Genomic DNA, 23225 nt, shown 5'->3' with positions numbered 1-23225 from the left:
GACTGTATTGAATGTATAAAATCAACTTCAGTTGCCATGAAAAGCAGATTGACACTTCACTAAACGACATTTTGCACTAGTGCATTTTGAAAAGAGTAGTTGGACATTAAGATGGATAGCCAATTTGATATTCACACTCTTGTATTTTAGTACAAATTCCTCATATCTGAGTTGCAAGCACTTTAGGCTAACTTATTATAGTCAACATTTGTCTTTAAAAGGTTTCTCTGAAGTGTAAGAGGCTCTCCTTTGGGCATGGTAAAGCTCAACATGCAACAACAATAGAAATGCAAATACAAACATTATATACCAAAAGGTATAATGACCGGGTTGCCTCAAAGATAGATTTTGTGGATTTCACTCTGCATCATGCAAGTGGGACAAAGCTTTCAACACTCCAGAGAGATCATTAAAAACATTCACTTGGGACAGCAGCTTAACTCTCCTGCATAGGAGAGAATTAATGAAAAGATACAAGTTTACTTTCATCCCAGCAGAACCTCTCCATAGGTAGCACCTCCACAACTGACAGAATCCAGTGGTCAGTGTGAATCCTCTTGGTTTGCAATTTTAAATCATCTCTTTAAATATAAATAGTTTAAATCAGTTTATCCTTCATAGTACTGAAAAGGGCCTGACATTTGAAAGAGAATTATACCAGAGCTAAGCAAAATTAAATCACGTAGCAACATGGGGGGGGGCTTGTGGAAAGAAGACAATTCAATTGAATCACAATTTCTGGGTTTTTTATGTCCTGGTTCTCAAAGATATGCAAGTAAATAGAATTTTTTTGTCATGTGTTAACAGCTAGGTGCAGAACACTGTTTCTGGCCCTCCTACCCAGAACAAAATGCAACTCAAATAAAATAAGTACAGTCACCTTATGATTAAGAAACACTCACAACTCTTGAATCCTGGAATTAGGAATGCTCTTTCTATAAATACCATGAAGAAATATATCATTTTGTATTTATGAAACCTTATTCATGCACCAGTGCTGGACAAACCAGAGGAAAGCACAGTCATTGTCCCAAGAGATTAAAGTAAATAAATAAATCATGTGCCTGATCAAAATATGCCAAAATTACAAGAAAGGGCTCCCACGACTGTAACTGTAAATAAAGAGTATTCATTACAAAGTGCTGTAGCTCACTGTGAATGAGTTCAGAGTAAGAGAAAGTAACTCACATAAAGTCCCCTAAGATGCCTGTGACAAAGCTGGAAACGGGATTTCAGATTTTCTCATCCCAAACCACAGCATGTAAGATTTTTTTCATTACCTATTTGCATTGTTTTGATGATAGTTTGACAGGTTGTTGGAGAAAAGAGGGATACGAACAAAAAAAGAAACTTGGTGTAAGAGGAGAAGGCAGCTTTGAGAAATGTAACACACATGAGGGAGATGTTTAGGAAGAAAAAGAAGCTGAAGGCACAATGATACAACTAAAAACACTAAATTACATTGCTCAGAACAACTGCAGCACATGCAACGTCTGGAAGCAGACCCTGGCACAACTGTAATGGAAAGGTACAGACATGAAGCTAACACACTATTCATTCAAAGCAGACAGCCTTACTATATCACTTCTTAGTTCTAATAAGTGAAAACTCAAGTCACTTGCATTTTCCACAAGGGATGGCTCTAAACCTAGCAGGGAGAAGGGAATGATATCATTTGTTGTTGCTTACTCAGTTAAAAGAGTGGGTGGACATGCTGGAACATCAGCACACCTGCATGTGCTGACAGCCAAGTGCCGCCAGCTAGTTCAGTGGAAAAGGCACTTGATTTCTTTCATTCCTCGTTTCTTGCAGTAAGATTTTGTTTAATTATACAATGGAAGGATTTTGCCTCAAAAGCTCAAGTCTGCAAGTATGGGAGTCAGAATTTTATCCTAGTTAAGATGCTGCATTTCAGAGACTCTACTCTATAAATTCCTTTTTTTATAAGTTGTAAAAGTTCAGCTCAAAGGATCCAGCCTGTGATGGAGCTATCCAGCAAGCGGCCCAGTGACAAGTCACAGAATGGTTTGGGTTGGAAGGGACCTTAAAGCTCATCCAGTTCCAACCCCCCTGCCGTCAGCAGGGACACCTTCCACTAGACCAGGTTGTTCAAAGCCTCATCCAACCTGGCCTTGAACACTTCCAGGGAGGAGCAGCCACAGCTTCTCTGGGCAACCTGTTCCAGTGTCTGACCACCCTCAGAGTGAAGAATTTCTTCCTAATATCTCATCTAAACCTCCCCTCTTTCAGCTTAAACCCATTTCCCCTTGTTCTGTCATTAACTGCCCTTATGAAAAGTCCTTCCCCAGCAGATATAATATAAAATATATAAATAACAGATCCATTCTCAGGCAGGGTCAAGATCATTACAAGAGACAGGAACACTATATATTTTGAACAAACAATATATTTTGAAATTCCTTTATCATGGGTAGATGGGCAATACAAAAATAACTTGGCCACCTTTTCCTTAACAATTGCCCAGAGGTGACGTTACTGTTAATGTGGCAAGTAGTAACCGCTTGCAAGTAAATCTTCTGGAAGAGAAAGAAATGGTGATGACCCAAAGCTGTTTGCAGGTATTCCAACAGCACGTATGACCAACACCTGATTTCTATATACATGTGAACAGATGTCTTTTCCAGATTCTTTTGAATGCAAGAATAAAACAAGCTGCAGACCGAGAGGAATGGCTTAAGTAAGCAAGATATCAACAGCAAAGCAACAAACTTAGCTCAAATGCTCTCAAGTTTAACAGCTGCTGGAATTCTTCCCTTGGGATGGCTCAGTCTTCCCTCTATCTGCACTTCTCTCTCTGAACAACTCAGAGCCTTAGCAGAGTTATGTGGCCAGAGCTTATCAACTCATTTGCAGAAGAAACCCTAGTTTGTTCGTAAGTCTGTCTCAACAAGGTATTAGCTTGTCCTCAATCATTTAGAAACCTAGAACTTAGAGGAAGCAGGGAAAATAGCTTTTCACTTCTCTGGTTAATTTCTTCTTTCCCCTTTTAGGCATTTATTGCAGCCCCACAGTTCAGGAAGGACAGGGAACTGCTTGAGAGAGTCCAGCACAGAGCCACGAAGATGATGAAGGGAGTGGAGCATCTCCCTGATGAGGAAAGGCTGAGGGAGCTGGGGCTCTTTAGCTTGGAGGAGACTGAGGGGTGACCTCAGTAATGTTTATAAATATGTAAAGGGTGAATGTCAGGAGGATGGAGCCAGGCTCTTCTCAGTGATGCCCAATGGTAGGACAAGGGGCAGTGGGTGTGAGCTGGAACACAGGAGGTTCCGCTTAAACTTGAGAAGAAACTTCTTTACGGTGAGGGTGACAGAGCCCTGGGACAGGCTGCCCAGGGAGGGTGTGGAGTCTCCTTCTCTGGAGACATTCAAAACCCACCTGGACACCTTCCTGTGTGATCTCATTTAGGTTCCTGCTCTGGCAGGGGGATTGGACTGGATGATCTTTCGAGGTCCCTTCCAATCCCTGACATTCTGTGATTCTGCGACTCCTTCAAGAAGAAAGCCTTCAACAACTCTGCAAGTCTCCTATTGCACATCTCATGGTTGCCCTGACCCTCTAAATTACCAGTAAATGGAATAGGCAAAATTAGAACATTAACAAAAGTTACTAATGATGTGATTTTATTCATCTTGCTGAAACTGAGACTAGAAGTTGAACTAAACGTTCATTAGTTACCATCAGTTCACTGCCAACGCTCATATTTCACACAAGAATTGTTATGCAACTGGATACTCCGTTAACAAAACAGCTTTTCCCATTCACTTGTGAGAATGTTCTGGAGAGAGATGAGAGAAAAATAAAGCAAAGTTCTTGCTCCACGGGAAGATCTAAAGAAACTTCTGCAGTAGGGACTTGAAAATGCTTACTTTTTCACTCCTTTCCTTTACATGCCCCAGAGCAGCCAAACCACAGAACAGAGTCTCTTTCAAGGCCACGGCTGAGAACGCTGCATCTTGCAGCACATCAGGTCTGTGCTTTTGGGATGGCACGTGCACATGAGGGGAAGAAAAAAAATTGTGGGAGGAGATTATGATAAAACAGCCCCAACTCTCAGAAATGGCTGTGCTGGGAACTCCAGCACTCAGGTGCTGCATCTCTGAAGAGAGCTGCTTTCAGTAAAGCTTTGTCTTTTGTGTAATTACATTTTGGCAACCTGCCAGAGTTCAGGAACTTTCAAGCACTCTTTTCAAACCTTTGGACTTCTAAATAGATTGTAAAAGTCCCAGGATGCTATGGTAACATCCCAATTGAAACTCACTGCTGTAGTTAGCTTCTGCCTGCTCAACTTAGGCAAAGCCAAACATGCATAATGCAGAGAGAGCCCCAAGTCCCTGAGGAGGCAGAAGAGTTTGCCAGAACCCTGCTGTCCCTCTAGCAGGTGCCACCTTGGGTTACCATGCAAAGAGCTGAATGAGCTCGCAGGACACCTCCTCTACTAAATGTTAAACAAGGAAGAAGGACTGTTATTCCCTTAACTTACAGCATTATTGTTTGCATTTTCCATCGAGAGCATGAAGGAAGAAAAACTCACTTTGAAGGCTCATGCTGCTTCTCCAGCATCAACAATTCCCCCCCCCTCCCCCCCCCACACAACTTTTCTTCCCAGTTACACAGGTGTCTAAACCATTAAAACATAATTGAGTGTCCTAAGTGAAAATAAGGTAGTCTGAAATGCAAAGTTGCTATTGGAGGCTATGTCTAGACTGACTGAAACAGTGCAGAGGACCTGATGTCAACATTATGGGTATCTCAGGGTTTGTTTTTTTTCTTGAAAAACACTCTGGACTAGCTCTAGTCTGTCCCATGGGCTGAATGCTCATTCGCAGTTGGAACACATCTTCCAGTTTAGTTTCATCTGAAAGAAACCCAGGTCATGAGCTCCAAGACTGCTTCATGGTGTGAACCCAAGCACAGTAAGTAGGGATAATCAGGAGTATTAGGATTAGAGACTGTAGTACAATGGGTAACAAAGAACTAGCTCTAGCTACAGAAAATACTGAAATTCAAAAGGCTTTAAAACCCAGGCAATTTCTGTTGTTAAATAACTCATCCATACACAAAGCATCCCCACGGGACTAATCACACTTACCCCAAGGCTATGCTCTGAAATAGCAAAGTGAGGTTTACCTTGCCTGGAACGGGTCCTGAGAGGGAACACTTAAAACTGTAGGCATCATTGGGAAAAAAAATCCCAGTTTCACTGCTGTGATGAATAAATTACTGCTGCATGAGTGTAGTTTAATTTAAGATCATTGCATTCTTCATCTATTGCTTTAAGTGTAGTACACCACTTGCAATATCCAGACCAATCATTAGATTGTTTTTTTAGCTATCCCTCTTGGAAGGCAGGGTAGGAGCATTAGCATTCCTCAATTCAGAGCTGTTGTATCAAGTGCTTTTTAAAATTCTACCGGTATTAACATTTGGGACAATGAAGTCAGCCTCAAGGAAATCACCATCTTCCTCTAATGAAATTAGCAGTGCTTTTTAGGCACTTCCTCTGAAATGTGTTAGCAGTGTTAAGGCGAAACAGATGCTGAAAGTTATTCCTCATGAGTGGCTTTAAGGAAAAATCCTTTTTTAACAACTAGGGAGATAGGAAATCATTAACACTTTTAACATTTTGGCAGGACTGGGTGATATAACACTGCAAACAGAGACTGGATTTTTTGAGATCCTTTCTGTCTCACCCACTCGAGTTTATTTCAGCTGAAGGGTGTGGAAAGAGGGAAAGGAGTGACACAAATTTTAATAATTTTTTCAGGCTTCTTGGTGTAGGCTCAGGAATCTCTGTATTCATGGCAGAGGTAATACAGGTGGTACAGAGATTATCCCAGGTACTGTTTGAAAGGGTATGAACCACAGCACCTGCAACACAGCTCAGAGCAGGCAGAGAACAAGCTTTCTTATGTTGCTTTGTAACAAATCAAACCCTCTGAGACCAGTCTACAGATTCTGGAGAAGGAAAGGATTAAAGGAGTTGCTGTGTTTGCTCTTTATTACCCAAAAATCCCTTTATCTTTTTCAGAGTCCCCCGTTCCTTGATTTTTTCCTATGCTAGGTCAGTAATTTAACACCTTGAAGCTTTCAAATCAAAAGCTAAAATGACCTTACTGTGTTGAATTATTAGCTGAGGATTTTTTTTTTTTTTAAAGAAAAAAAAAAAAGGCAAAGGGCACGGGGGAGTATCTCTAAAAACAGAGGCCTTTTGATCAGAGCAGCATCCTGCAGTTTGCTGTAACTCAAGCTGGCCATTCTTATATAGTAGGAATTAAGGACTCCCCCTGCCAGGCAGGGCCCTATTAAAACACAATAGCTGTTTGAAAAGGGTAAGCAAGCTGATATGGATATAATAGGCCACATATTGGGGCCCTTTTCTACTCTGAAATAAAGCTGCTTCTTAGAGTTATGAGCTGGGAAACCTACTATTCAGGAAGATGGGAAAGGGTTTACAAAGGAAGATGGTAAATAGCCCAGCAGAACCCTTCCAAGGTGCTTAAGGGAACAGTAAAGAAGCCTTCAGAGATAAGCATCAATCACCCAGGACTAGTGCTTTCAGTCTGATCAGGTGCTATTTCAGACCACATGGTGTTTCAGGGAGTCTGGAAAGGTCTTTCTGGTATAAACAGAGATTTAGTTTTTACAGTAGAAAGTGCAGCGAGTTGCTCACCACAGAGACAGCTGCATGAATGCCATTAGAACTAGTTTTATGGAGATCACTGCAAGTTGCTACCCAGCTTCCCTCAAAAACCCTCGCCTTTTCCCCCAAAACAAACAAACAAAATTAAAAAAGAAATTAAAAATTTTCCAGAATTATAACTACACAAAGAAAGCTGCTAACTCTCCAGCTAACATATTTAGTTTGTTCAAATTAGTCCAACTAGACATTTTGGGGCAAGAAAAAAATTCCTTACTGAACTGCTCTATAACTTTCTATATGCTGAGGGTATGGGAGATTCAAGTCCCCAATAAGCTTTATTATCATACAGCCATGATCTCCATTCTTTGACTTCCTTTATTAACCAACAAATGTATTTTTACCCTTCCTGCCACACTGTGGAATTCATTCACTAGCTACTAGATGTTGCAAAACCAGAGTGAGAAGATATCACAAAGAAAAAACACTATTAAAAAAATAAGCAACACAAAGTAGTGTTCAGGTTTCCTCTAGTCTAACAACTCTGGAAGGAGCTATGGAATTGACATTGGCTGGAGATGGATTTTGATACCAAAATGTCAATGTCCACTGAAGGAGGAGTATGAATTTGAAAAATTATTGAATAACTGCACCCATCTTGTACTGCTGAGATCAAAGTATAATACCAAGTGAAGGCAAACTGGCTTCTCAGAAAGCTGAGGACAGGGTACAAGCACGAGTAAGAGCCTGCTTGCTCCATTCTGCATGTAGTCTCCTGAATCTCTCACTGTAAGGCAAGTTTCATGTTTTATAAATCAGACTTTTAATTATTTTAAAAGGCAGCAGCACACTCATATTACGACTGTAATGATCCAGGAACTACTGAAATATAACTTAATGACTGTTCCAAAGAGATTAAATACTGGTGCCATGCATGCAGCTCCCATGTTTGCTCTTTTCAGTCTTGGTTAGACTGGAGAATTTCAGAAGAAGAAAAAAAAACCCCAAAATTGCAGCCAATACTCTTTCACCCATTCAGTTGCCCTGGCAAGAACTATAGCACATCAAAGACTGAGCAGCTTCCAGTATTTCTATCATGGCAATGAATGAACTTTGCCAAAATTCTTTAATACAGATGAAGCTTCATCATTTGACATTAATGCTAACTCTGCATTTAGAGATTGCTTAGCCCAACCACTTTGTGCTCACTAAAACAGCTTGGCTACAGGGTTGACCAGCTACAGTTTGTCTCATTGATTTGAAGATAAGCAATAGAATTCATTTTGCAGGACATGAGGTCACTGCAGGTCTCTAACATGTGCTGGACTCTGTATGGTTTCAACACTACACAGCATAGAAAGTCTCAGGTTCTCTGGAGATACACAGATTTCTAGAAACTGGGCTTTTTAAGGAAGTTTCTAAATCAAGTTTAAATCTAAAGTTTCTAAATCTAAAGCAAGTTTCTAAAATCCATTTTCCAGGCAAGCTACAAGGTCTGCTATTCATGGGGATGCAGAGAAAGTTAAAGCCTTTTATCCTGTAAAGGATAAGGAATCCTATCACGGGATCTTATCACATCCCACTGCCGCAGGCATTTGCTGATTTTTACAGCTTGACATATCCAGTTTAGGAGAAATTTTACATTTGTTGGCCTTGTCCACATTGGAACACACATATTCTTAGCAAGGCAATTAGAAATGCTCCTCAAGATTTTCTGTGACTCCACAACATTTTACAGTCTAAGAATGAATACAAAACTCCTTCCAATACCACAAAACCCACAAAAAAACCCCAACCTCAATTCTGATCCATCTTCTCTTAAAGATCTTTCTGGGAAAAATAAAGTGTTCCTCAAACTTACACTACTTTATTCCAATTTAATACGAAGTCTTATAAGCTTAGGTAGATGGAAGCCAAGAACTGCTCTGAAATTGATCTCCTATATGCATAATAGTAGTCTAGGCTCATGCCAAAATGCTTAATTAAAACCAGAACTAAACCACATGAGTTAGTAATACAGAGAAAGGTATAGTTACTGATGAAGCCATCATGTATTCAACAACAGTTCTCTTACAGCTTGAGACGTCAAAACCTTTATTGGAGGAAACAGTAGGTTCCAAAAAAAAAATTCCTAACAGAAAAGGATAAAATTATGCCTTGTAATTCTTAAAAATAAAATCCATATAATAAGAGAAAAAAATACCAACGGGTACTAAACTTTCTACATGATTATGTTTTTCCAAAGCTGCCATTCTCTAGTGCATTTCTACTGAATTCCAGGTGCCAATTTCACGTTGCTAAAACAGTTTTCTGCAAAACCTTTACAGAAGCGGCAGGAAATCCAATCCTTGTGGCATGTGACCAAACATGAAAGGATATTATTGCTTTATATACACATTGCAAACTGCATGCAAAAGACTAAATACTCCCACTACATCTGTTGGAGATATGTCACTATTTATCCTTCTCATTTTTTCCTATATATTCCAACACAGTGACTCAGCAAGCACAGCTGAGCTCTTTTCCAGAACGATGGAGAAAGATGCTTGTCAAACAGTGATCTCAGCGCTGATTATCTATTCTGCATCACGGTGAGCTCTCCTACAGGCTTCTCCTCAGTGGAAGATGGACAATATAAGATTGCCACAGTTCACCAGTTCTGACTTGAGGGCCCTTCCACTTCTGCAAGAATACAAACTAAAGTAGAGCAGAGATTTGTGATCACAAATGCAAGAACAGGGATAAGGAAGCAACTGCCCAGTACCACTGATATTAAAAACAAGCAGACTGATGGAGAAAATAAAAATTGAACAAAAGACCCTGTGGCATCCCAAAAAGGGTATGATGAGCATTATGAAATACCCAACTGATGAAATGAGTTATGGGAAAATAGCCACAAAGAGCACATATACAGCAGGCTCCTTAAAGATTTTCTTAGGAACAGCACAGATTTGCATATCTATTTTGTGGTACTTCCAAATGGAGGCAGTGGGATGACTGGGGAGTAGGAAAACTGTACTACAAATGCACATATCCAAGAAAAATTACTTCTCTATTACCTTCTAATCGAGATCAGAGAGAGCAGTTTTCAGCAAACCCTAGGATTTTGTCCTTTTCCCACTCTCCCTAAATTATCCAGGTTTGTTTCAAGAACAATTTTACACATTTGAAGTGTCTCACAGAAGTATGATTTTAACTCCCAGCTGGGATCATGTATACATCTCCAAATTTGTACTAGTAACATTAACAACTATGATGAAAACCAATTAAAAAACTGGAAGCCTAAACAGAACTATGCTAGAGTTACAAACCAAAGCTAGACAAGAGAGAGTGCACTCAGCTCTAGCCCAGAGACACAGCACCAACACAGTTAACTCAGATACACTGGTTCTAACGCTTCTACCGCTTGTCACATTTCTGGACTTTGGCTTTTTGAAAATTTCAAATATCTGTGTCAATTTCATTAGCTATTAATGCTGCCTACATGCAATTTGCTTTAACCATCATTAAAGGAAGCTCAGCTTCATGGCAAATGTGTTGCACTTGTGTCAAGGCTGTACAAAGGAATACAAATATACCTGACTCCATAAGGTAGTCGGTCCACTTCTGCTGCAACTATTCTGACAAAGACCATGAATAAATATGGAATTTCCATGATGTAAAGGAACAGGAAAGAACTGGGCAAAGACTACACTGCTACACCACTGAACACATACTCGAAGCATCATAATCTGACCAGAGCATATATAAAAGTTGTGATTGCCTCTCTTCAAACAGCAGGAGCAGAGTGCAGCTCAAGTCAGTGTATAAGTGAAGGGTTATCTATGGACAGCTATCCTGTGCTGACAGGGCACTGATATCAAGTGCTAAAATTCATATGCTGTGACAAGTTCTCTAGATTTTTCTGTCACCAAAACAGTCTCAGTTTCCTGAGTGGAGTATATTACCACACGCAGCACCAATGGTAAACATCTTTCATGTTCAATTCTACGTTGTTCCTTTAGCTACAAGCCTTCTGAGTTTGTCCTGCTTACCAAAAAGCCTTGTTACCTTCCCCCCCACCCCGTGTTTCTTTGTTAGGGTTTGGATTCATCTGAACATCCACTCACCTATAAGATTCCTGACTATATGGGAAGAAAACACTACATTTCCTAATATATTGGCAGCATGTACAAACTACAGTGGGAATCGCTGTGTTATTCCCATTAATAGATGCATTTTTTCCATCTGTTTACTCAACAGCAGTCATCCCAATCAGCACATTTGTCAGGCTAGGACTTGTTGCAATGTTTGCCATAAAGAAACAACTCTGGGAAAATCAAGAATTCATAGATCATGCCTGTCAGTTGAAGATACCAACCCTATTGCTGCTGTCAAGCAATTCCATAATAAAAACATCACGCTTCAGGTGGCAGATCTACAGGTTCTGGACAAAATTCACATAATTTTAATCACAAATAAACTGAATTATCCACATACCTCAAATCTTCCATAGCTATCATACAAAACACATACCCTATGCAGAGTAGATAGGAAGTATCTACAGGTGACTGTCACCCACCTGTGAGGGTGCCAGAGCCCTGGGACAGGCTGCCCAGAGAGCTTGTGGAGTCTCCATCTCTGGAGATGTTCAAACCCACCTGGACACTTTCCTGTGCAACCTGCTCTAGATGGACTTGCTTTGGCAGGGGGGTTGGACTGGATGATCTCCTGAGGTCCCTTCCAACCACTCACCCTTCTGTCATTCTGCATTGAGATCTCATTTCTAATACGGGTTGGAGAAGCTTGGATCACAAGGAAGAGACTTTCCCATTCTGACAACTCTTCTCTGTAAAAGTAAGACTGGAAGGCAACAGACAGACTTGAACAGAAAGGCTTTGTGTCCATTAGCAACACTCTAAGTGGAAAAATATGCAACTATTATAGGTTCCCCAGAAAGATTTATCAACAAATTCAGTCCTGCAAATCAATCTACTCTGTGGAGAGAGAGACCTTGAAAATATCTCTCTCGTAGCAACTTATTCACATTAGCTGCAAAATCTACTCAGAGCTCCTGGCACAAGTGCTGAGTCTGAGTGCACATATTCATTCTCTTTCCACTGATAACTGAAGGGTGAAGGAGAGGCAGACAGCACTCTCACGCAGTGCCCTGGGGATCAAGGAATTCCAAGTAAGAGCCTGTCAGGTACCATCAAGCACATTATCCCAGCTGAGATTTTCAGCCCAAAGGGCTGCTTCACAGCCAGGTCACTGACAGCAGCAGCTTCACGCCGACCACGTGGCTCAGTCCAGTCTTGCATTGAGTGTGACAATTTTGCCTTTTTCTCTCCAGAGCAGAAGACATGCAAGAATTTTGAAAATATTTGAGGAACACATGAAATATTATTTTTGCAATTGCTCTTAAGATTACATCAGAGAGAATATCAACATTTTCTGTAAAAACCTGAAATCAGTACCTCTCAAAGGGTACTGATTTGCTCAAAACACACAGAACACTAAAAAAAAAAAACCCCAAAAAACAACTAACCAATGCCCTTCCCCCAAACAGTCTTACTGAGAAATTCTAATGAATGGCTCCATCTCTCAGAAGGGGAATCTGGCACAACCTGTCAAAGCCCTAAGGACCTTCTCACTCCTATTTTTGCTGTTTATACTACAATTGTACAAAGCACAGAGACGACGTTCTACAATGCTAGATGCTGTCAAGTACATGCAGTACAATGTCACTTCTGTCTTGAGGAGCTTACACTACCCTTGCAAACAAGACAGAACAAGTTACTGTGAAAAGGGGAAAGATGCAGAGCAGATGACAGCAAGATGACGATGATGATAAGGCCTACATGCACAGAAATGAAAACAACAAATATTGATGGCTCTGAGCTAGCTCTGAGAATCTCTCCTCCTTATAAGCAGATAATTCAGCTTATTTCCTGTTGCCAATTAAGGTTGTCTTCAGTGAGTGGTTTATTTCTCATGGGCATCCCATCTGTCCCATTCCTAGCCCTTCCCCCCTGCCCTTCCCTCACAAGGATACTGAGACCATTTTAAAGAAGAGCACACTGTTTACTCTACAGATTTATTTAGGTAATGTTATAGAGCAGTACAGGACTGAACAAGCCAAAAGTTTTTCTGATACCAAAGCCTATGTCACTGCTATTGCCAGAGAAAGCCAAGAGAGCAGTATCATATTTGTCCCTAAGGAATGAGTTGAACAAATTGTTCCAGCCAACCCAGGCAGCAAGAGAAAATGAGGTACTTTCATTGCTAGAAGTTGATATTTCCCACCATGATAACATCTTTCTATCCAAGGATCTCAAACTATATAGCACTGGCAGTCCTGTTACTCTGAACAAAGCAGATGTTATTTTGTGTAAAACAGGGCTCTACACAGCACAGACCTGCTATTTTGAATTGCCAAGCACACAACAGATCTAAAAGCAGTATCCGGCACTCGACCCCCCCCAGACACACACTTCACAGACATCTTCTCAGATAAATATGATCAAATTGTCACACAGGATCCAGCCGGGGCATTTCAAGTTAGAGTCAGCAGAAACATCCTTTACAGAAAAAGAGGATCTCGGACATCAGTTTGCAGAGCTCAAAGACAGTAGTGCTGCATCTGCAAGCTAAAAGCAAGATGTCTTTTTCAATCATGCTCCAGCTGGCAGGTGGTCAAGGAGACATTTCACCAGAAACAAAAGAAAACACAAAGTGTTTTGGAAGAAGAACACAGACCAAAAAAAAAAAAAAAAAAGCCTTTTCCTTTGTTTCCAGTGCACTTGTGTTTGGTTTATCAAATGAACTATAAAAGTGACAGGAAGAAGAGTTTCCTGTTCGAGGTAAGTTATCACCGGTTAATATTTCTGAGCTTTCCAAAGAGTCTTGAACAGAGTTGCACATCTACCTGCAAGCTGGGAGAGAAATCTTCAAGCAAAGGGTTAGCCCAGAAGAGAAGTAAAAATTACTAGTAGGAAGTCCCTTGGTCAAAAATATTTGTTTTTGCTGCTTCTTCCAGCTGAAGTGAAAAAAAGCCACACAGACTCCCTTTAAGATCCCAGAAAATATAAAGTGGGATGCTACGCACATTCCCCCTGCATGATCAAATGTGTTAGCATGGGGGCCCTGTTTTTCTTCAGTACAGGAAAGATCAAGAAAACAGGATGATAAATAATGTATAGGAGGAACATGTCCCTTTAAGATATGTTGGCACAGAAGTTAGGCTGGAAGAAGTAAAGCAGCATTAGTGTGTAATTACACAGAGGGCTTTCAAGAGTCTGCATTTCATGCAGATTCAAAAGCAGAGCAGAGATTTCTTGGGTTTGTAATGAACAAATACCAGTAGCATTTCAGCATATCTATAAAACCAAGACTAGTCTTAAGAGAGACATAATTTTACTCATTTAGCTAAAAGATGTGGATTAATTGGCAGCAGGGTGATTGATCCCTATTCCTGTAAGAGTCAGGAATGAGTCAGATGAAGCGAGCCTCAAGGAACTCCTTGATTGAAAGCAGATGTCCACATGATTGGGAGAAATGAACAACAGAATAAAGTAGGAGAAAGAAAAAAAAAAAAGTACTCTTGAAGACCAAAAATATTCTGGAAGGAGAACTGTAGAGATGAAGGTCAGCCCTCTGCAATCAGCAATCCCAGTGCTAGGCTGTGGGTAGCAGCAGAATACATACCCAGTCTCATTTCCTAGAAACAACTAGCAACACTCATTGCCTTCAAAACACTTACTGCTTGATCCATACAGAGCTACATAGAATCACAGACTGGTTTGGGTTGGAAGGGACCTTAAAGATCATCTAGTTCCAACCCCCCTGCCATGACCACATAGTTTTCAGCTCTGAAATTTCACTCAGGTAAGCTAAACCCCAACAAAATTTTCTTAATTACCCATTAAAATAGTTGTTGTAACTGGCACAAATATTTGAAGTGACTGATGGTGAGGTGGGGCACTGTGATGCATGATGGAAAGGCCATGATTGCTCTTCAGTGGTGAATCCAGCAGGAGGGGCCCATAGAATACCACTCTGTGGAAGAGTGTGCCCTCTGAGAAGTGTTTGGAGAATATCCAAAACCCGACCTTGACAAGTTAGCTTCATTATTCTGAAAAGTTAGAGAAGTTGTTATTTTATCCCATACATACTTAAAAAAAAAAAAAAAAAAAAGTCACTTGCTTCCTAAACCCTGGGCTTGGTCTCTAATTTTAAGTGAGTATAAATAGGGAAAGCACAATGGGAAAAACTGAAAGCCCTTCATCTCAAACCATCGCAGTATATTTCAAAATATACACATACCAATCCTCTCACTTAGAATAACTTGGAACAAGGAAAACACCGGGAGAGTGCACACAAACCTTATGGAAAGCCACAAGTTATCTTTGAGTTCGAAGATACTGAGATTAGAGATAAAAATCAAGATCAAGCTTATTTGCTTGGCAGAGCAATACAAAGGCAGTGTAGCCTTCAAAGCACAGCCTGAACAAATGTTGACAGTTGCGTGGATGAACAGAAATCTATTGGGCAGTGAGGGCTCACCACAAAGCCCTGGGAGCCAGAAAGTATGAGACTTTCATTGCAGGAAACTTTGTATTCTGAGTCTACCTACACCCATGTTGTCGATCATTTATTCTCCATTTTAAAAAAAGAATCACACATTTAAAATCTAGAGAGTTTCACAGCTTTCAAAATTACTGAGCCTATTTGTGCTTTGGTACAGGGACACAGTTTGATCTGCTAAACTCCAGACATATTATAAAAGAAAAAAAAAAGAAAAAAGAAAAAAGAAAAGAAAGAAAAGAGAATGACCAGTTCTACATTACTCTCAGAAAAAAAGTGAACATGCAGCCTTTTCCTGTCTTTCAAGAAATCAGAAGCTCCATAGAAGACTCGGTGTGAACAAAAAGCCACTGTAGAAATTCACATCTTACTTTGAAAATAAATGAGAAAAGTAAGATCTCCAGCACCTAAGTCAACCAGAGGGCTGTGCTCTGTGATGACAGTTTTGTTTGTTATAATGATCTTGAATTACTATTTATTTTTCAAAGGCAGAAGAGAAAAAGGAAGTGAAAAGAAGGTGGTTACTGTGCCATGATGAAGAAATATTATAGAGAATCAACGTGAGTAGTTTCAAAAAATGTGGAAGACCTCTTTGCTCTCCATTTAATTTTTTAAGTATATATGATGAGAAGTTTAGGAAAGGCCCTGAGGTGTCAGCTTGAAAGCAGGTGCAAACCAAATCCAATCTGGAGAGATGCCTGAGAGGTGATTTCAGCTGGGTATTGCAGAGCCACCTTGCCTTCAGCCCTGGTAAAGAAATCCTGTTGGTGGGTGGACGTCATTGTAGTCATGCTCTTTCTCTTCCTTAAGCTCTTGCTTACTGACTATTTGTTCAGCTGACTAATTTCAGCAGTACTTTCTGTGGAAACTCACCTAGATCAGATGGAGTATCATGATTGCCAATCATGTCAAGTGCACCGGCTGTACCTTCATTTGTCCCCAATGCCTACCCTCAGTAATTAACTCTCTGCAACCCTCACTCAACAGCGACCACTGCAACTTGCTCTGAACATGGAAATATATTGTTCATCAGCTTGCATAGTAAGAATTTAATTCCTGATACTATGCATTTTTTTTTTAACTCTGGCAGTCTACAAAAAGGGAATGCATTTTGAGAGTTTAAACTACTTTATGAACAACAACAAAAACCAACAATCTCCTTATAAAATCCCTGTAGTACCAAGTCTTATTTGCTTCTAAAACAGATTTCTGAGTGAAATACTCTGCACATTGATTTGCCTTTTGAAGTCAGTGTTCATTCTAGTTACACTAAGCTACAGAGAAAAGTTAACAGTAAAACTAAACAGCCTTGATAAGCTGTTTGGTTCTTCCAGTAAAATTGCCTTTATACTTTATATGTTTTGCACAGGTCCTCCAGATTTTGTGACATGGATGATTCACTGCAAGTGAAAGTTGGACGTACTTTAAGAGTCAAAAAGATAAGGTACTACCAAGAAACCATATTTTCTTGTCAATTCCATCTACCTATAAGATCTGTTATATAAACAGATGCAGCAAGATGGTCCATATCTCACCTCCTCTGCCAAGATGGTCAAAACCCGCTAATATTGAACTGCTTGTTACCCATCCCAAAAAATAAAAAGCTTTAAGAATTTCCCCTCAAACTTGCTGCAGTATTTCTCTTAGTTACTCATTTACTAGTGAGAATAATCACAGTTTTTTAAAGGTTGAAAATGTGTATGGGGCAAGAAAATATAATGCAAGCTGTCCAGTCAGTCAAGCTAGCAAGTCAGACCTCATTTGGAGATTAGATGGATGCGGACGTGCAAACCCACAGTGTCCTGGTTTTTGCTAGGACAGGGTTAATTTTCTTCTTAGTACCTAGGAAGCGCTGTGTTTTGGTTTCAGTGAGGATTGTTATGAGAAGAAATGTTGATAACTACAAGGACACTGTGCTTGGGCAGTTTACAAGAGCAGAGGACTGGAAGGGAGGCAGGGGGGTGAAGAAAAGTGTAGTAGTTAGTAAAACCCAGAACTGACAGTTGGATGTGCCAGTAAGATATTCCACAGCATATGGCATCATGTTTAGTATATTAACTGGGACTGACCAGAAAGGGGGGGATTCTCTTGGGAATTGCTCGGGCTCGCTTTTCCTGGATTGCTATTTTGATTTTGGGGTTCCTTGTCGCTTCGCTGGGATCATTATCAGCGGGTGGTGAGCAATTGTACTCTGCATCATTCATATATATATAGTTGTTATCATTATTATTATTATCATTATTACTATTTTAATTTGATTTTACTCTCATTATTAAATTGTTCTTACCTCAACCTACAAGTCCCCTCACTTTTACCCCTCCAATTCTCCCCCCAGTTCCCGGGGTAGGGGGCGGAGGGGCCTGCAAGTGGCTGTGTCTTGTTTGGCTGCCAGCTCAGTTAAACTATCACACACAGAAAAACCTTAAACTGGTTAACTGAGGAAAAAAAAGCTACTCCTATGCTTTGAGATCCTCTTCCACAGCTGTAGTTGTGAAATACTCTGCACATTGATTTGCCTCAGAAAAAAGATAACAGGAAAGGAAGCAAGCAAAAAGATTTTCAAATGAGCATCAAAAGACAGAAACATGTAACCACTGCAAGCACACACATTACCAACAGATCTTTAATGAAGCTGCCTGGAAGAGTTTTAGGCATTGTGCAAGACATCAGCAAGTTGGCAAAGCATACAGCAATCAACTGAGTCAACATCAACAACACTGATGATCAACACACAGTTTTTCCCCCTAAAAAAAAAATCTTTCCAAATTAGTAGGAAGATATTATCTGTACTAATATTATCATTATTTTAAAACTTATGGAGGTTCTAAGGGAGGAAGAGGCATTCTATTAAAGCATTCAACAGGACAGCAATCACAGACAGAGACAAAACACTTCATACTCAGAAAAAGGAAGAATGACTGCTGCTGAAATGAGAAGCAGTCTCTGCTTTTGATACCAACAGCCCTGATTAAGGCAAGCAGAATTTGGTTTTCCATATGCTTTTAAAAGCTCTGTTCCCCAAAGCGACTGCTTCACGTGAACGTTTGTTATAGGAGAGGTACTGAACTGTATGAAACCCATGCACATTTCCAAAACATGCTCAGGCAGCCCTTGGCCAACCCAGTGAAATCCAGCATTCACAACAGAATCAGCATGTGTCCAGCTCCATTCTCCATGTACCCTGCCCGTTTCCAAAAGCCCCCCTCAGGCTGGCCCTATTGGCAGCATCCTGATGTACTTACTATTCAGTGAAGAACCTGGCAATGCCATACTGACTAATATCTTCTCTGTTCTCCAGCAGCTGGCTCACTGCATCCTCCATGTACGTAAGGACATGTCTTTGAGCTGCAAATAAAAGACAGTAAGAGACAGAAATTAGAATACAAGGGGCCTGCAAAACCCAGAGCCAGACCAACCTAGTTGTGTGCCCTACACAACAAGCCAACAAGCATTTCCTCCCTCAGTTAGGGAGCAGAGGTTTGATTCTCCCAGATACGGACAGTAACATTCCCTACCTAAATTCTGCTTTCTTTCTTGGCTACACAGGGTTAGTCACTAACAGTGCTGACCCTTTTTTAAAATCCCCTGAGATTCTGGAAGTGAAGGAAGAGGAGAAGGAGTTGTGAGACTGTCTTGCTGGAAAATACTTACCCCAGAGAAGTTCCTGATTTCTGTTCCAAGTCACAGCCATTTTTCATATACAGAAGGTCAATGCCATATCTATGGGGCTGTTGCAGAGCTTTAGATGTTCCCTGCCCTTCCCTCCTTACCAAAGCCAAGTAGCTCTAAGGTTGTCCTGTAAAGTTTTTCTCCTAAAGGTGCAAATAAAACTACATGTGCTTCCATACAAGAATGAATGAATGTTCTTGGGGTGGCAGGTGGGGAACAGGTCTCAATGCCAAGAGAGATTTATATTGCTCAACAGTCGGTCACAAATAACTGCCTAAACCAAACACAAGGAAGCTTCAGAAGCCAGTACCCAACCGCAGAACGCCACTCACTCACAAGACTTCTGAGTAAAGACAGTTCAGTACGACACAAACCATTTTGCTGCTTCTACAGGGGGCAGACTCTGTACAAATCAAGCATTTGCCAGGGAGGAAGCAGCAAAGATTTGCCACTGAGCCCCTTTGATGTTTTTGGCTAGAAACCAAGTTGGAGCAACAAAGAGCTGAGTCTGGGGTGAAGCGCCAGCTGCCAGGCAGTAGACTTTCCAAATCTACAAGTTCAACAATCAGAAGACAAGTCACAACGAACCCAGGAAAATCGTTCCTAACCTGGAAAGCACACAAACCCTGTTCCCAAAGCACACACCTCCATCCTAAACACGTATACTGCTGTACCTTTGCAAGTAGTGTCGTGTCCTAAAAAGAGCAGGAGAAAACCCCGAGGGGATATAGGAAAAGCAAAGGCTGTTCTTGCTCCTTGCCAATCTGCTCCAGACTTGGCAGCACCATCCCCTCACCAGCAACTGGCCAACCTCAGGCCCACATCAACATTCTTCAAACCATTTTAATTTGTGCTTAATATCCCGGTAAGCATCCAGCCTCTGCCACTTGATACACAGCATGGAAGTCCCTTTCATCTCAGTGTGGGGCAGGTGGACTTCAAGAGAAGCCCGGAAATGATTATTCCCAGTGGATACAGTGATTAAAAGTATGTATGAACATTGATTGCTATCAGGGGATTTCTCTGCCTAGAACACTTTTCAGGACAATGGTAAAATTGGTTAAGCACACCCTGGAAAATACCTTGCAGCTGATAGCAAAATGGTGAGCCAAAGGTTCAAAGATATTATCTGGCACTAAAAGATACAGGGCGTAGCTTTATTTAATTATTTTAATGCAAAGGAATAAATTTAATTTATGTGAGTGATTAAAGAAAAACAGCTCTGCGCACCTGTGTCCCCTGAGGGAGGAATGAGTCGTGCAGCTCAGTCACAGGCTCAAGATAACAGCAACTGGGTAACTTTATTTCAGCCCATCCTTCTTCCCTCTTCATTACGCAGCCCATCTTGCACTCAGAAACCGCCTTTCCAGGCCCCTCTTGAGCTGTCAGCGGTACCAGATTCAGCGAGGAAATGGTACTAGCAGAGAGGCTTCCACTCATCTCAGCCAGCAATAAACTTCTGCTCAACTGCAAAACTTTGTGGGAAGTATACACTCCTCCTTTTGTAGCACAGCCCCTATCAATTAAATATATTTCTGTTATTTTGCTTCTTTAGAGAGTCATTAACCTCTCCCTTAAAAGCCTATGGGAATAGACAGGCATGGTCCCACAGTGCTACATAGCACAACGAGGCTGACCTCTATAACAAATACCTTTGAGTCTGCTCCTGGAGAATAAATTAACTCTCAACACAGAATTTCAGATATTTCTATCACACTTTAAAATGTACACAAATATATATGGGTCACTGTTGAATACAGTCACTGGTAAAAGGATATTTCTGTTACGCTTTTTGTTGCGTGGCTTAAGGATCCTGGCAAAGAACCTCTCTACCTGTTTCCCAGAAGGTGTGAGTGAGGGAAGAAATTGGTGAGCAGAGAAGCTGAAAGAAAATAGCACTTGCAGTCTCCTTGAGAAGTCTCTCTCTTTGGCTCTTTGGCTGTTGTGCTATTTTCCAGGTAACAGAGTTCACACTGCCAAACCAAATTCCAGCTCTGGCTTCCTGTTCGCTGGCTGCCCAGTTCCATGGTACAAGTAGTATGTTTTATAACCCAACCAACTCTACACCACACAGAAAAATGATAGAATAAAATTTAATTTGCAGGCAGGTTCTAGCAGGCCAGAGAGGCAAAATAAACTGCCAGGAGTCTGGTTATAGCAAAACAGTAGTTCCATAATTTATACAAATGGTACTTTCCATAACAAACACTTGAATCATACTGGAAGATTAACTATTTACATAAGCAGAGTTAAAAATCCATGGGGTCCTGTGCAAAATAAATGGGATGATTCATATGTTTTTAGCAGTTTCAATCTCTGAAAATTCAGGGAGATAATGGTGTATACAAGTTGCTTATATTTTTAAGGCTCACCTTGCAATAATAAGGCAGCAAGTCCAATTCAGAATGTAAAGCCCAAAATGCTCATGCAACTGTGTTAACTGCTGCTCTAGTCATTTTCTTCCTGATACAATTCCAGTGTACTGCAGCTTCCACGCAGGAGGCATTACAACAAGTTATTATCCTCAGCATTTATTCCTTTATGGCTTATTGCAACAAAGGCTCTCCTCCTTACTCGTACAAAACCTTCTGAGTTAATGGTTCATGCAACCCATAGTTGCTAAACTCTTCCCTGAAATCCCATGGAACTGCCCCAAACAGTAAGTAACTGTGCCTGCCACAGTCATTTGGTAGGTGCTCCTCTCTGCTGTCAGGCCAGCTTTGCCACCAGCCAGCTTTCACAGAAAGACCTGACAGTGTAAGTTCACAGAGGTGTCTTCTGGCAGCGCGTGACCGATGTTAAGTAGATACCTTCACACAGAGTATCTTAATTCTTATCATTAAACCACTAACAATGATGTTACCCTTGGAGCCTCTGTCCAATGTGTAGCAATGTGTACAACACAGCTCCTCCAAAGTCAGCTACTGCGGCACGTGGGAGAACAGCCACTGACAACACTACCACCATGTTCACACCTTCACACTCCACCTCACTCACACCCTCAAGGTTCCAAGCAAATTTTGGAATCAACGTGCTTTTAGCTCAGAACCAAATTCTGGGATAAACAGTGGCTGTTCAAGCCAAGCGTGGCCAGACCAGGTCATATAAATCTGTAAGTATTTGTATGTAAAAAGGCAAAATGAAAACTGCATCCACAGTCAATCCACAATCTCTACTGATGTCACTACAACAGATTAGGCAGTGACATCTAATTCCGTTTAGCCGTAACGGCACCAAATCACTCTGCATGTGTATTTAAAATAGTAAAAACAGTCCTTTTATAAGCCACTAAATGACTTTTTTCAGTCTTCTTATGAGAACAAACAATCCGCTAATTCATTGGTTTGATTACAAATATTGTAAGAACAAGCACTGATACTTGAAAAAACTTGAAGGAAAAGGAAAATTTAATGCAAATTAAAGAGAATAGATGTGCTGAAATTCTCAAAGCTGGAAATTCAGGAGGAAAGAAGGAAACACACGTCATCTTTAAGTAATGATATTGCACATATGTAACTTTTTTATTATCAGCAGTGCTCGGGAACAGAGAGGATGAAGACCTTGGAAGTGCCACAGTACTGTGTATCAGTTACCTGATAGATACTTCAGCACGTGTTGACAACACAATCACATTAACTGTACTATTTTTGCATATTAGTTTCCCAGTTTTACAACTTAGATGCATTTCCCTTATGCTACGTTGATAAGCAGCTTCTCTTTCAAACAAATTTGCCTTTTCTCAAGGCAGAGAAGAAAACCTGAAGATCAGTATATCCGCACGCGTACCAAGAAGTGATGTTGCACGTCCTACCTGACCAGCAAACATGGGATGGCCAGAAGATGCAATAAAAATAGCAGCAGATGCTACCACAGAAAAATAAAGAGCACCAAACAAGGTGAAGAAAGAGTACACCTGCAATAATTGGTATAGGATGGCAGAACATATATCACATACCTTGTTTAATGCAGCAGCAGAACAGAGCCCTACAGCAGAGATAAGTATTTATCAAATTCTTATCAAATCAGATAGCTACGTTATTGCTCAACTCTTCATGAGAGATGACTTACTCTGGATGGAACATGAGCTGCCTACCAAAACAAATTGTACTGCATGCCTATAAGAGGGCATTATATTTTTTTTATGGCTGGTTCATTCCTGGCATAACTGAATATGTTGAAAAATCAGGAGTGGGAATTCCTGGATAATAAGACCAGCTTTTGTTAATTATTTACCTCCTTCTCAACTGAAGTACCAAAAATACACACTATTTGATGCCATTAACATTATGATTCATTTCAGTTATCATAAGTTCAAGAGCATAACAAGCTTTAA

General features: G+C 40.6%; 1 protein-coding gene across 1 annotated transcript in view; it reads right to left on the bottom strand.

The window, feature by feature from the left end:
• CSTPP1 (centriolar satellite-associated tubulin polyglutamylase complex regulator 1) overlaps nucleotides 1-18568 on the bottom strand; it is a gene marked incomplete at its 5' end in the record, with an annotated part of 75373 nt that extends 56805 nt beyond the window's left edge. The window contains one exon of the mRNA XM_029083878.1: nucleotides 18466-18568. Coding sequence (XP_028939711.1) covers nucleotides 18466-18568 — 103 coding nt within the window. The remainder of the gene's footprint in view (nucleotides 1-18465) is intronic.
• Nucleotides 18569-23225: the final 4657 nt, after the last annotated feature.

The sequence above is a fragment of the Antrostomus carolinensis genome, unplaced genomic scaffold (genome assembly GCF_000700745.2).
Source record: "Antrostomus carolinensis isolate BGI_N321 unplaced genomic scaffold, ASM70074v2 scaffold4622, whole genome shotgun sequence".
Taxonomy (NCBI): Eukaryota; Metazoa; Chordata; class Aves; order Caprimulgiformes; family Caprimulgidae; genus Antrostomus; species Antrostomus carolinensis.
Note: the sequence above shows the minus strand (reverse complement) of the source record. Positions and strands in the feature narration are given on the sequence as shown.